This window comes from Equus quagga, unplaced genomic scaffold (assembly GCF_021613505.1).
Source record: "Equus quagga isolate Etosha38 unplaced genomic scaffold, UCLA_HA_Equagga_1.0 226_RagTag, whole genome shotgun sequence".
In the NCBI taxonomy this organism is placed as follows: Eukaryota; Metazoa; Chordata; class Mammalia; order Perissodactyla; family Equidae; genus Equus; species Equus quagga.
Window position 1 is genome coordinate 95,063 of NW_025799809.1, and position 15,171 is coordinate 110,233.

The following is a 15,171-nucleotide window of genomic DNA, read 5'->3' on the forward strand; positions in this document are numbered from 1 at the left end:
ACAAACGAGTAAAGAGGACCTGCAAATGGTAACAACGTGGGTAAATATAATGTTTTTTTTCTTATTTAAAACTCTTTATTTATCTTTAAAAGATAATCTAGTGTTTAAAGAAAAAATAATAGCAATATATTGTGGGTTTATGTAGAAGTAAAATATGACAAGAGCACAAAGGCTGAGAAAGGACAAATGGAAGTATACAGTTCTTATTTTGTATGAAAGTTTACTTGAAGTATTACTTGAAGATAAACTGCAATAAATTAAATACATATATCATAAATCCAAATGCATCTACTAAAATAACTCAACACATTTAGAGCTAATATACCAACAAAGGAGATGATAGGAGATAAAATGGAACCATAAAAAATAGTCAATCCGAAAGAAGGCAAAAAAAAAAAAGCAAACAAAGTATAGACAGGACAAATAGAAAACAGCAACTTGAGCTAATTGACGTTTATAGAACCCTCCACCCAACAACAGCAGAATATACATTCTTTTCAAGTGTTCATGGAATATGTACCAGGATAGACCATATTCTGGTCATAAACTAAGTCTTTACATTTAAAAGGATTTAAGTTATACAAAGTATTTTCTTTGACACAGTGAAACTAAATTAGAAACCAATAATAAAAAGATCTTGGAGGGGCCGGCCTGGTGGCGCAGTGGTTAAGTGCACATGTTCTGCTTCAGTGGCCCGGGGTTCGCTGGTTCGAATCCTGGGGTGCGGACGTTGCACCACTTGGCAAGCTGTGCTGTAGCAGGTGTCCCACATATGAAATAGAGGAAGATGGGTGAGAATGTTAGCTCAGGGCCAGTCTTCCTCAGCAAAAAGAGGAGGATTGGCAGCAGATGTTAGCTCAGGGCTAATCTTCCTCAAAAAAAAAAAAGATCTTGGAAAATTCAAAACGTTTGGAAACCAAATAACATACATCTAAATAACCTATGTATCACAGAAAAAACAAAGTAAAATTAGACAATATTTTGAACTCACTTAAAATGAGAGTACAACATAGCAAAATTTGTGGGTTGCAGCTAAAGTAATAGTTTGAGGGAAATTTATAGCACTTAAGGCCTTATTAGAATACAGGAAAGGTTTCAAATTAATTTGAGAAGATCAATAAAATTGATAAGCCTCTAAGTAGACTGATTGGGATAAAGGAAAGAAGACACAATATCATGAGTGAGAGAGGTGACACTGCTATTCTGTGGATATTAAAAAGAATAATGAGGTAATAGTATGAACAACTTTATGTCAATACATTTCAATACATAGATGAAATGGACAAATTCCTTGAAGGACACAAATTACTGAAAGACACATCAAGAAGAAATGTAAAAATCTTGAATAGCCGTATATCTATTAAAGAAATTGAATTTGTAGTTAAAAACTTTCCCACAAAGAAAACTCCAGGCCCAGATGACTTTTCTGGTAGAATTCTACTGAACATTTAAGGAATAAATAATACCAAGTTTACACACATTCTTGCAGAAAATTGAGGAGCAGGGAATACTTTCCAACTCATTCTATGAGGCCAACATAACTCTGATAGGAAACCCAGACCAACATATTGGAAGAAAAGAAGACAACAGGCCAGTATCTCTCATGCACATGGATGCTAACATTTTTTATAGAATTTTTGCATCTCTAAAAAATTTTAGCGAACAGAATCCAATAGTATATTATGAACTTGTGGAATTTCCCCAGGAATATAAGATTTCTTTAACATTTGAGAATCAATCAACATAATTCACTGTATTAACAGAATAATAATGAAAAAACCATACAATTATCTCAATAGATGCAGAGAAAACATGTGACAATATCTAATACCCATTCCCGCTAAAAAAAACTCTCAACAAACTATGAATAGAAGGAAACTTCCTCAACCTAATAAAGGGCATTTATGAAAAACCTACATTAGGTTTTATACTTAGTATTATACTTAATCATGATCAGGAACAAGGTAAGTATGTCCACTCTCATTAATTCTATTCAAGATTTTACTAGAAGTTCTAGCCAGTGCAGTAAGGCAAGAGAAGAGATAAAAGGCATCCAGATTGGAAAGGTAGAAGTGAAATTCTTTATTTGAAAACATGATAATATGTAAAAAATCCCAAGGAATCTACAAGAAGCTGAGTTTGGTAAGGTTATAGGATATAAAGATAATATATAAAAATCAATTTTATTTCTTTATGGTAGTGATGAACAATTGGTGATTGAAATTAAAAGTCCATACCATTTATAATAGCATGAAAAATTATGAAAAATTTGGGATAAATTTGATAAAAGATATGAGACTACCTACTGAAATCTCAAAGCATTGCTGGAAAAATTAAAGTAATCCTAAATAAATGGACAGATGTGTTATGTTAATGAGTTAGAGGGTTCAGTATTGTTAAGAAGTCAGTCCTCCCCAAATAATCTATAGATTCAACGTGATCTCAACAAAAAGCTCAGCAGGCTTTTTTGGTAGAAATTGACAAACAGATTTGTAAATTCATATGAAAATGCAATGGACCTACAATAGCCAAAACAACTTTGAAAAAGAACTAAGTTGGAGGACTTATACTACTGGACTTCACAATTTATTATAAAGCCACAGTAATCAAAACAATATGTGTTGACATCAAGATCAACAAATAGATCAATGGAACAGAATAGAGAGTTCAGAAATAGACCTAATCAACAATTGATTTTCAACAAAGATGTCAAGGTAATGGGGAAAGAATGAAAGAATTGATAATGGATAGATACAGGCAAAAACTGAACCTTGAGCAGATCTCATTCTATATTACAAAAATTAACTCAAAATGGATCATAGACCTAAATGTAAAGACTAAAATTATAAAACCATTAAAATGTAGGAAAAAATCTTGTTCACATTGGGTTTGGCAAAGATTTCTCTAATAGGACTCAAATAATGCAAACTTTTAAAAAATTCATAAATTGGGTTTCATTATAATTAAAACCTTTTGCTTTTCAAAAGGTGCTCTTGTGAAAATGAAAAGATAAGCCACAGACCAGGAGAAAAGCTTTGCAAAACATGTATTCAACCAAGGACTTATATCTAAATGTGTAAAGAACTGCTTCAATTCAATAGTAATAAGAAAAACAGTCCACTTAAAAAATAGCCAAATGTTTGAACAGACACTTCATCAAAGAAGATGTACTGATGTCAAAAAATTACATGAAATGATGCTAAAATTATTGATTAGAGAAATGCAAATTAAAATCAGAATAAGGAACTACTACATACCCAATAGGATGACTGAAATTAAAAACACTGAACATATCAAGTGTTTGTGAGGATGTGGAATAATGCGAACTCTCATACCCTGCTGGTGGGAATGTAAATTGGTACAACCACTTTGAAAACCTGTTCAGCCTTTTCTTAAAAAGTTAAGCGTGTACCTACCAGGTAACCCAGTCATTCCACTCTGTAGTATTTACTGAAGAGAGATGGAAGCATATGCTCATGCAAAAACTTGTACACAAATGTTCATAGCAACTGTATTTGTAATAGCCAAAAACTAGTAACAACCCCAATGCCCACCACTAGGTGAAAGGATGAGCAAACTGTGGTATATCCACGCAGTAGAATGCTACTAAGCATTAAAAAGGATTGGACTACTGACAGATACATGCAGCATTATGAATATCAAAATAATGGAACTGAAAGAAGACAGACACAAAGGCATACATACTGTAAGACCTCGTTTATATAAGATTTCAGAAAATGCAAGCTAATCTATACAACAGATCCGTAGTTGCCAGGGGATGGATGGGGGTTGGGAGAGAGGGAGGGAAAAACAGAAAATAAAACAAAACAAAAAAGATGAGAGCAAAGACTGCAGCCTGAGTGGAAAAGACACAGCCAAGCAGGGAACTGAATCCAGTACTAGGTGGAGGCCGGGAAGGATGAGGGTCAGGAGAGGAGAAATGGAGTACGTTTCTTAAAGTCAAAAGACTGTGGATACTCTCTGTCCCATATTAGAACAGCAGAGTCTCCAAGGGCTGCTACTTGGCTGCTGCTAGCTTGCCTTGTCGTGTTAGGTAAGCATTGGGCTCTCTGGAGATGGTCTTCTGTATAAGTTGGCCTCCTGTTTCCCTGCATATATGACAAGCTCAAATTGGGATTATGTCACTCAATCAGGTCCGCACTGGTATCAGCATGCTAGGTGGCCGGGTCAGGATTTGTCAGTAGTTGTGTGTGTGTATGTGTGTGTATGTGTGTGTATGTGTGTGTGTGTGTGTTTACAGCCAAGACAGTGTTTTTATTTTTAGCAGAACTAAGAGGTATAATTAACATACAATAAACTGCACATGTTTAAAGCACACAATTTTATGCCTTTGGGCATTTATATATGCCTCTGAAAGTATCACCGCGATCAGGATAATTAACATATCCATCACACTCAAAAGTTTCCTTGTGCCCCTTCATAATTCCTCTCTCCCTCATTCCCTCCCCCCTCCAGTCCCAGGCAACTGCTGATGTAATTCCTGTCACTATAGATTAGTCTGCATTTTATAAAATTTTAGTTAGATGTAATTTAGGGTGACCAACCATTCAGATTTGCCTGGGACTGAGGAGTTTCCCAGGAGGCAGGATTCTCAGTCATGCTAACAGGTGTGTAATGGTATATTATCGTGGTTTATTTGGCATTTTCCTAATGACTAATGATGGCTATTTTTTCATATGGTTGTTTGTGATCTGTATATCTTCTTTGGTGAAGTATCTGTTGAAATAGCCCATTTTTAATGAGATGTTTGTTTTCTTTCTTTTTCAATTGAGGTATAATTGACATACTGTATTATATTAGTTTCTAGTGTAAGTAGTTATGTTTTAAATAGCTGCATACTTCTGGGTTATTTATCTCTTCTAAGAATGGATATAGTATGGAATGAAAATTAACTTTATTATCCAATTAAATTTCAATTCAGTAAATATTTATTGAGTTCCTGGTATGTGTCAATGACTTCTAAATACTAAAAATGTCAAAATGAACTAGATACAGTGCTTTGGGTCTGGAATAGGGATGTACACTCAAACAGTTGATCAGGGGTCTGAGCCTTGCTGGGCTTGAGAAGTGCATCTTCCTCTCTATGGGGAGAGATGGGAAAAGGACGCCACCATTCTAGCTTCTCTCTCAGCAAACCCTCCTCTGCCAAACACAGATGGGATGTGGGGGTACCTGGAATTACTGTATTATACTCAGCCTTCCATGTGGCTCCTGAAACTCAGAGACAACAGAAAATGTTGCCTTTAACAACCTGTTGCAATGTTTGTTAGAAAGTCGAAGGTGTTATGCAAGTGTGGTAGTTAACATAATGACATATCTAAGGTAAGAGTGGTGGGACCAGCCATCTTGTCACCCAGACACCTGAAGACTAGATAAGTCTTTCCTTGGATAGAATTAGAGGCTACAGATTCTAGGAAACAGAGCAGAATCAATCTGCAAATAATTAGTCTTTAAAAATATTTAAAATTAGGAATAGGTCTATTTATCTAAATGATTTTAAGATTTAAAAAGGATGAAATTTTTCATTAAATGAAAGAAATGGAGAGTTAGAACCCAGTGATCATATTTTACATTAAGAAAATTATCAAGCCGTCACCTCCAGGCCCCGGTTCCCTGTGAGTTTATGGGGATTTTTCCCATGAAGGGGTGAGTGGAGGAGGCAAAGGCACAGAAGGAGGCTGAAGAGGCAGACAGGTCCTTTCCTGCTCATCAAGAATGTGGGTGCAAAGCACTGTGGACATCAGCCTGCTGGTTTCACATCAAAGGCACCTTTTGAACACCGGTCGGTTCTCCTGTTGCTGGGATAGGAGGTGGTGACAAAGGAGACGGTCGCAGCTAGAGCTCCCCTTCCTCAAAGCAAACAGGCAAACAGACACACACCACTACACCTCCCAAAAGCCAGAACATTTTCCTTTGGTTAGTATTCTGGGATTTTTATTACATTTGAGATCTTCTGATTTATTTGACTTCAGTCAAGGAAAGCTTGTGTCTTCATCCTTTGAACGCTTAGGATGTGGCAAATCTTGGGGGGATTGCCATCTCCCCCATGTCCTCATGGAATGTCATCAGGTGGGCTAGTGAGAGGAACACACAGCTGTTCCCAGGCAATAAAGAGGAGAGAAGATTATGTCCTTGATTTTATTTTATTTTCTTTGGTATCTGTGGGGCATGGTGCCAAGATCTTGCTTTTTTTACTGTATTTCTTTAGTTTCATGGAAAGTAATTTAATTTGATTCTAAAATGAATCCTAATCGATGTTCTTACTTTTGGAGTTGGAGGGAGTCAATTTTTGTTGTTTCCTATGTCTTGGCAATGAGGGACCTGCGGGTGGGGGCTTTGGGTCTTGTCGCTTGCCCCCTCTCAGAGCCTGCCACTTAGCAATTACCCTGTACAGCATGTTCGGTGAGCAGAGAGCGCGTGGATGCTCAAGTGCAGGCGCGGCACTGCTGACTGAAGGGAGAGGCAGGCAGCCTCCTGTTCCTCCTGATGTTCTTCAGCCCGCTTCATTCCCAGGATGATGTTATGTAGGTTCATCTTTTTGCATATAAAATCTTTTGGCATATATAAAATTAATATAGCATATGCCTTTCCAAAACTGCAGTGACTGCCATCCACAAGCACCTTGTCAATGATTGACGATGATGGTCCTGCTGGAGCTGGCTGCCCCCATAACCTATAGAAGACCCTTGCCCTTGGCAGTGACTATTCATTTATGAAGAGGGTGACCCACCAGCCAACACACATTATCTGAGGGGGGCCTCGATCAGACAGAGGGACACCCCCAGGGGCTTTTATGTTACTGTAATTTTGGTTATGAGGATTTATTTTATCAGGTTTTAATGACAGCCTTATTGTGATGTAATTCATATACCAAACAATTCACCCATTTAAAGTATGCAATCCAGTGGCTTTTAGTATATTCATAGACTTATGCAACCATCATTGCAACCAATTTTAGAACATTTTCATCACCCCAAAAGAAGCCCTGAACTCCTTAGCGATCTCTCCCCAGTCTGTCCCACCCTCACTCCTAGGCAACCACTAATCCACTTTCTCTCTGGATAGATTTGCCTGTTCTTGACAGTTCGTATAAATGGAATCATACAAAATGTGGTCCTTTGTGCTTGGGTTCTCTCACTTAGCGTAATGTTTTCAAGGTCCATCCATGTTGTAGCATGAATCAGTACTTCATTCCTTTTTATGGCTGAATAATATTCCATTGTGTGGCTATACCACATTTTATTTCTTAGTTGATGGGAATTTGGTTTGTTTCTACTTCTAGGCTGTTATAAGTAATGTTACCATGAACATTTGTATACTAACTGAGGATTTATTTTTATATTTTCAATCTTTGTCATTTTGAACTGACACATGTACAAGGATACAATTTTGACTCCTTTTAGAATCCAAAGACATAAGATTTGTTTACAGCAGTGGAAATCCATGGAGCATGTGTCGTGTAGCAGAACAGACTAAAGGGTAGTTAAAAGAAGGCGCTTGTTAATGCAGTTGGGATTTTAGGGAAAGTAAGAGTAAAATAATTTTCTCCATACTTTCATTTGACTGATAATTTTCTGTGTGTACCTAAAATATGCACTAATGTGCATATTTATCATTTCACTTATGATGGTGTGATTGGCTAAAAAAATGCAAAAATCTGAACCTCTGTGAATTCAGTCTAATTCTTCCATTTGTGAATATTTACTCCATGCTGGTCATTGTACTAGGTGATATGGATAGAACGACAAACAGGCAGGGTCTGTGCTCTCAAAGCACTTATGTCCAGTTTCTCTGGGGGTGTCCATGAGGCATGTACGAGGACATCCAGGATGTGGGACAACATGGTGCCCTCTGCTGGGGGCGCACAGGGCACTGTTAGAGCTTCAAAGGAGAACTCAAACCAGACTTAAGGTGGGATGGTAGGGAGGTCAGGGAAGCTTCCAGAAGGAAGTTCATAACCAGGCTGGGATCTAAAGGAGGAATGGATATAGACAAGCAAGGGAAGGGAGGGTGGAAAGGAGGAGAGGGAGAAGGAGTGTGAGAGTGAGTTCCTAAGCAGAAAGGGCAGCGTGTTCAGTGCATCTCCTGTTCAAGGAATTGACAGTAGAGTTCAAGGTGGGGTGTGGTGGGAACTGAGGATGAAAGAACAGAGAGTGGCCTGGTACTGTTGAGAGCTGCGCCAGGTGGTTTGGACTCTGCCCCGAGAGCTGGGAAGTCATTAAGGAGAGCCACATGCGCAGATCTGCATTTTGGCCACTCAAAGCGGGCACATTGGGTCCAGGGTGAGGGCTTGTTGCCTCTGTCGTAGGAGGGCAGGTCATCAGCTGGGGGTTCAGTGGGAGGTTTGAGGACGATGATTCAGGGGATTCAGGAAGAGTCACTGTGGAGAGTGAGGCGAGCAGGTGTGTTAGAGGCAGTTCTAGGCTATTGTAAAAGATGAATATTTTAAATCTGCTTCATCAGACCTCATGGAGGGTCGTGCCCCCAGGGACGTGGCAAAGCACCACACTTGCATAATTGTGGTTTAATCTGACCCTTGCCTTAATTGAACTGTTGAACTTAGTTGAACTGAAAATGCCAATAAAAATAGAGAACAAAAATTGCCAAAACAAATTCTGTGGATGATGGAGTGCCAGCCATTCTTCATTCTCATTAGAGTCAAAAGTTGGCAGCTCCTCTGTTGATTTCACATATTTGCTATTTATTCTTATTTTGCAATCAAAAGCCTGGAAGAGAAGCTAATTATTTCCCTGCTTCCAGGAATCAAGGAATCGGGGTTGGTGATGGGGGATGGGGGCAAGGAGATTTACCTGAGCTGTTGTTTTGCAACCATTGGGGGCCACAGTATCTCAGAGCCTAGAGTCAGAGGGGAATTAAGCACAGGGCAGGGCAGGATGGGGGAAGCAACCCACCTCATGGCGGGTTGTGAGGACCTCAGGAGACGTGTGCCTGTCAGCTCAGCTCAATGAGGAGTGCAGGCTGGAGGAGCTGGGTACCTGGTCTGGAATCTGAGAGCTAGAGATGCTGGATATCAAGTAGGTCTGTCTGACTCCAAAGTGGTGGTCTACCTGCCTCAGCAGGTGCCACCAGAGGTGGGATGCTGAGGGCCTGGACAGAGGTGGCAGTGGGCCTACGCTGACTGTCTGCACATGGCACACACGAGGGGGTGGGCAGGGGAGAGGCTGCATGGCAATGTCATTAGGTTATGTGTATTAAATTCCCCTTAGATGAGCAGCCCTCCTAGAAGTGAAGAGTAGAATTCATCTCACTTTCTCACCATCTCTAGATGTGTATTTGTTGCTGTAGCTGAGACATCATGTAATCATTTCAGGCAATTAGATACATTTACTGCTATGGCAAGCCCACAATTCTGGGCCAGTTGGCACTTTGAGAGGCCATTTAGTCTGCCCACATTCAGCTACGCTTTCTCTTCCAGCTCAGCGATGGGGCTGGCTCTTGGGAGGGGTGGGGTTGGGAAGGACACCATGGGCAGGTGAAGCCCTGCTTTTAAGATTGTCCCACACATGTAGACTCGTGGCTTCTCTTCTTTGTCCAGGTATGTACCCTGTAGCTGCAGCCCCTCAGGAGGCCGAGAGCAGCCGGAAGCTGACTCACATCCTGAATGCTGTGACCGACGCTCTGGTCTGGGTGATCTCCAGGAGCGGCATCCCCCCCCAGCAGCAGTCCATGCGCCTGGCCAACCTCCTGATGCTCCTTTCTCACGTCAGGCATGCCAGGTACCATTCCTGTGGGGCCGCACCACCCAGTGTGTGTGTGTGGTGGGGTGGGGGACATGCTCAGACGAGGGTGAAGAGCTTTGGGGAAAAGGTTTGCAAGTTTGAGACAGATAAGGTCGGTCGAATTGTCACCTTTAGAGAAAAATGAACCTCTGAAAGAGAATGGGGGGCTTCATCAGTGCACACACCTGTAACCAAGATGGGCACATAGGGGGCACCAAATGGATGTCACGTGGCACCTTATTGGATATTGATGGCATCCCTTATCTGTTTTCTAGTTGCTGCAGATTTTAGCTTGTTTATGGAATTGTAAAATGGGCAATTTCTCCCCTAAAGTGAACTGCCACCCCTCCTTGCACCACCTTCAGCTGGGGCCCTGAGGTCATTTCCTTGAAGAGGCTAAACCCACCCTCTCTAGATCAACTTGTGAGGCTGGTGATTTGGGGAACTACACACAGCTTTCCCCAAAAGTTATTCTTTTCTTGCAATAGCATCAGGATATTAAGAATGAATGAGACCTAAGGGAATGGGTGAGCCCAACAGGTTTAGGAGGGCAGGGCTGCAGGGAGTGTACTCAGGAAGTGTAAATGGATGTGCTGATGAAGGGGGACGTGTCCACAATGGTGCTCAGTGCTTGGTGGCACCCAGGATGAGGGGAGCCCTGCCCTGGGGCTGGAAGAAGGAAGCCATGGATGGAAGGTAATTGCTCACTTGAGGAGGAGGACAGTCTTGGGGCTGTGCGGAAGGACAACATACACCCGAAGGATTTTAACAAGGGGAGGAAATGAAAACGACCTCTGCCTCCGTTTCCTCTTCAATGATTATTCACACAACCATTTGCAGAACAGACACAGTCAATCCTTATTATTCGCAGGGTCCATATTTGCAAATTTACCTATTTGCTAAAATTTATTTGTAACCAAAAACCAATACTCAAGGCTTTTTTGCGGTCATTTGAGGATGTGCACAGAGTGCTAAAATATTTGAGTCGCCCACGCTTACATTCCCAGCTGGGGTCAAACAAGGTGACACTCGCCCTCTTGTTTCAGCTCTTACTGTAAACAGATGTCCTTTACGTGGTCTCTGAAGTGCCATGTTTTTGCATTTTTGTTTTGTTGGAAATTTCACTGTCTGAAAACGGTCCCTAGGCACAGTGCTGGAGTGCTGTCCAGTGCTCCTCCACGCAGGAAGGCTGCGAGGTGCCTGTGGGGAAAAGATGCGTGTTAGAGAAGCTTGTTCAGGCACGAACGGTAGTGCTGTAGGCCCAGAGTCCAATGTGAATGAATCAACAATTTATGTTAAATAAAGTGTCTTTACACAAAAGCACAGATAAAACAACGTTATGTGTTAATCAGCTGAGGAAAATGTCGAGACCAGAGGCTTTCCAGAACCTAACCCTCTTTCCCCCAGGAGCGGTGGGTCGGTATCCACTAATTCAGGGTTTCTGGTGACTGTGTAGAACATAGCTACTGTGAACAATGAGAATCGACTGCAGAGAGCCAGGTGCTATCAGGCCATTGTGGGTGGGCAGTGGGACACTCATGTCCACAGGACACTGTCCTTGTCCTTAAGTGCAGATTGTGGAAGGAGCCAGATGCAAGAACCATAGGACGAAGGGCTGGGGGACGTGCTGGGGAGGGGACGGACTCCTCTGATGGGGAAAGTTGGGGAGATTTCAGAGTTCCTATGGCGGCCTCACAGGAGGAATCTCAGCGCCTTTCTGTCCCTATAGTAACAAGGGCATGGAACACCTGCTCAACATGAAGTGCAAAAATGTGGTCCCAGTCTACGACCTGCTGCTGGAGATGCTGAATGCCCACACGCTTCACGGGTTCAAGTCCTCAGTCAGAGGATCAGAGTGCAGCCTAGCAGAGGAGAGTGAGAGCAAAGATGGCTCCCAGAACCCGCAGTCCCAGTGAAGCCCAGCTCTGAGAGGACAGGCCGCAGAGGTCAGAGGCTGAAGCATGAACTCCAGCACAAATCGTGAGCCCCATCGGGAGTGGGCGGGCTTCATCGTCTTTCTACTGTGTGGTCCCTCATTTGCTCATGGCAAGCTTGTCTTGTACCATCCTTTCCCCAACCTCCCCACTTCCCGGGCGTCAGGGTGAGAAAACCACAGTTTTGCTTGTTATCAGGGGGTACATTTGAATGCAGAGTTTACGTCTTGCTCAGCCTTATGGGATCTCAATGTGGTCCCATTCTTACTTTCCATCTCCCTTCCATCCCTTTGGGAGACATCTTAAAGGTTGTGGAATGAGTGGTGGAAATCTGACTTGGAAGGGCTATAAAATAGGAAGGGGAGAGAATGTGGTACCCTGACAGGAAGTGGACTAACCTTTGGTGTGCAACCCGAGCTGTCCTTAGATTGGAACTTTGTATGCTCTCTTCTGGACCACTCGATTGTAGGATTGCAAACTGTGATGACAATCAATTAACTAGTTTCACATACCTACCTCGAGGGCCTGTGAGGACTGAAGTCACGTATTGCTATTACTCTGTTGAAGGCCAGAGGGAATGTGATCTAGGGAGCCAGTGGTCAAGCTAGGGTGCAAGCCATGTTCTTCCCCCAAGACCTTGCTGCCATCTTCACACAGATCCATCACTCAATTTGCATCCACAGAGCCTGCGAATTATTTGGGGGGCAGGGGGTGGCGAGTATGATCACGGTCATGGAGGAGTGTGATTTAACTCTCCTGCCCCCCCCCCCCCCCCCACCTTAGAACTCTGTTGTCCCAAGGGGCCTGGCGCGTGCTTGAGAAATGTCCAGTGTTTATGGGAATGGGGCTGTTTCCTGTGGGACGGAGGTCACAGCCACAACACTTCCCTGGGGCAGCCACAACTGCCACATCAGCCATCCAGAGGAGACAGGGACACTTCAGGCTGTGTGTGTGCAAGGCACACTGTTCCCTGGAAGGGTGAAGGGCTATACATGTGCCAGCGGGTCAGGTTCAGGGCTAAACTGTGTAGATTTGATGAGCACATCACTCGAACAAGACCTGGTTTGTGAATTCTACTTAAAAAAGAGAAATATTGAGGGTAATTATTTATAGTAAGAAAGAATTCTTTATACCCTAGAGGTCTTTTAAAATATTTTCTTATCAGAATATTTATGTGGTGGGTTGGGTGAGATAGAAACTTAGTAGGAGATTCTTATTCCAGATGGAACATAAATAGGACATGATGATAAAGCACCTCTGAAATTACAATTTTAACTTTTTAAAAATTGAAATTTTTGTACAAATTTTCAGGAACATAGTGATTGCATAAAATGAGTTACATCTATCTTTTGGAAATGAGCAACTAAATAATCATGTTCCATTTTTGTGATAATGTTTTAAAAAATTACCTTGTAATAGGCGATTAAAACACATTTTCTGTTTGAAAATAGGTTTACTTTGGTTAGCGCATTCTGTATCTACTAAGTCATTAGGAAGATTACATTCAATGAGATAAAGCTTGGTTTCTGCTAGTGAGACCTTGTATAATTCTTAATTTTGATATTGGTGCAGTGTTACTAAAAGTTGAACAAAGCTGTTTCAGAAACACTTGGACATAAACCTAGAGAACACACCATTGTCTGTGTTCTGAGGTGGTTTGAAATTATTCTTAGTGACTCAGTGTTTCAGCCTTGGTGAGATTCAGTACAGAAAACATGAGCTTGATTTTATAGGCATCGGGGAACCGTGTTATCCAGAAGGTCAATTTTCTTTCTTTCGGGCCAGCTTAGAATCCCCCACGACAAACAGAAGGAATGCGAGGCTAGAGAGTGGGAAGTGGGAGGCAGAGAAGGCAGCCTTCAACAATTATTTGCTGATGAAATTCTATTAATTGTATTTATTAAGAAGACTACTAGGTTGAGAAAAAACAAAAATAAAAAAACAAAGAACAAAAAAACCCAGAATGAGGTCCAAGCCACTGCCACATTAGTATGTAGTAGAGTGAAGTTTAGGTTCACTAAACTCGATTTTGGATTTTGATGCCCAAAGTAGGCACCAGATTGGATGCAGGCGTCCAGGCACCCTTTTGTGCCAAATCCTGTGTGTGCTCTTATGAAAACACTAGTGCCCATTACTCCTTTTGCACAGATTTTCCTGCCTGCTTCTTGAGGCTGCTTGTCTGCTTGTGAATTTAGCCCATGAGGAGGATGTTACCCTTTTGGTAATTTCTTCCTGACTCAGGTCTTACCTGCCTGTGTGCTTGGGGATGCAGGTTAATTAGGTCAACCCCAGAGGCCTCTTTGGTGCAGGGCTGTTTCTTAGACTGGGGTCTGGGCCAAGGAGTAGTTGAGACAACATGGTTTATAGTTTAAAGGTCTTCTCTTGTTTTGAATATTCTTAGGTACTTTCCCCCTTTCAGGTGAAGTGTTTTGAATCTCTCTGCCCCCCTGCTCCAACCATGTCCTCCAAGGATGACACCAGTGTGCAAAGTCAGGCTGCCATTTTTATGTGTTTTCCTTAAACCCTCAATGTCCATTTTAAAGATTACCCGTTTCTCTTTAATAGTGCTTTCTTTTAAATGTCTTCTTTTGGGAGGGTATCCACCCCCCAAAGTGGTCCATGGGCAACTTTAAATTCTCCTGTAGCGAGGCAAGATTTCAGTGTTTTCAAGTTCAGTTTTGAAAAGGAATTAACTAGGGGGAATAGGACCTGACAACTCTAAACAGAAATTAAACTGAGTATTGAAAAAAGAAAAACCTACCCAACTGCATTGCATGTATTATGGAACGCGATCCTCAGCTTTGCCTCAGCCTCCTTTCCTACATTTTGATTTGTAAGTGATCATTTGATAAGAGAAATCTGTTTGTGGGAGAGGAGTGAGATTTGGGCTTAATTCCAAACACGTGAGTGTCTAATATGGGGTCATATAGACAAATTTTAATTAAAAAATTAACATGGAATATTCTTAATACAGAGAACACGAGAACAGAGTGTTCCCTCAGGTTCTTGGGAGACAACTGTCAGTTCCTAGAAGGACCTGTGAGGGCGACGTGTGGGAGGCAGCACAGGGCGTTTCCACACGTCATTCTAACGGCACCTCCCCCTGCCCTCACGTGCCCCCCCGTCTGGCCTCAGGTCTGTCACATGCCCACTGTCCACCAGGACTAACTACAGAAGATTTAACCCTAAAATAATTCTGGATTTTTCTGGAAAAATTGAGGTGGAAACAGAAGATTAAGTTCTCAGCCTAATAACAAACCTGGAGGGTCTTAACTGTAATGAAAGAAAAACAAGGCAAAATCAACAAAAGCTCCACAGTGAGCGTTTTTATCTGGCTACTCCGCCTGCTAACTCAGCTGGAAGGGCAATTATTTTAGATTTCAGGAAAAAAAAATAATCAGTTACCAATTCTTGGCAGAGCTACGTTGTATATTCATATATATATAAACTAAGTTGAAGCAATTCTAGAATTTACT

The 15,171-nt window shown here is 41.8% G+C and overlaps 1 protein-coding gene across 1 annotated transcript in view; it reads left to right on the top strand.

The window, feature by feature from the left end:
* Window positions 1-12,441, top strand: part of LOC124233784 (estrogen receptor beta-like) — a 73,363-nt gene extending 60,922 nt beyond the window's left edge. The window contains exons 11-12 of the mRNA XM_046650987.1: window positions 9,578-9,758; window positions 11,491-12,441. Coding sequence (XP_046506943.1) covers window positions 9,578-9,758; window positions 11,491-11,677 — 368 coding nt within the window. The 3' untranslated portion in view covers window positions 11,678-12,441. The remainder of the gene's footprint in view (window positions 1-9,577; window positions 9,759-11,490) is intronic.
* The last annotated feature ends 2,730 nt before the right edge of the window (window positions 12,442-15,171 follow it).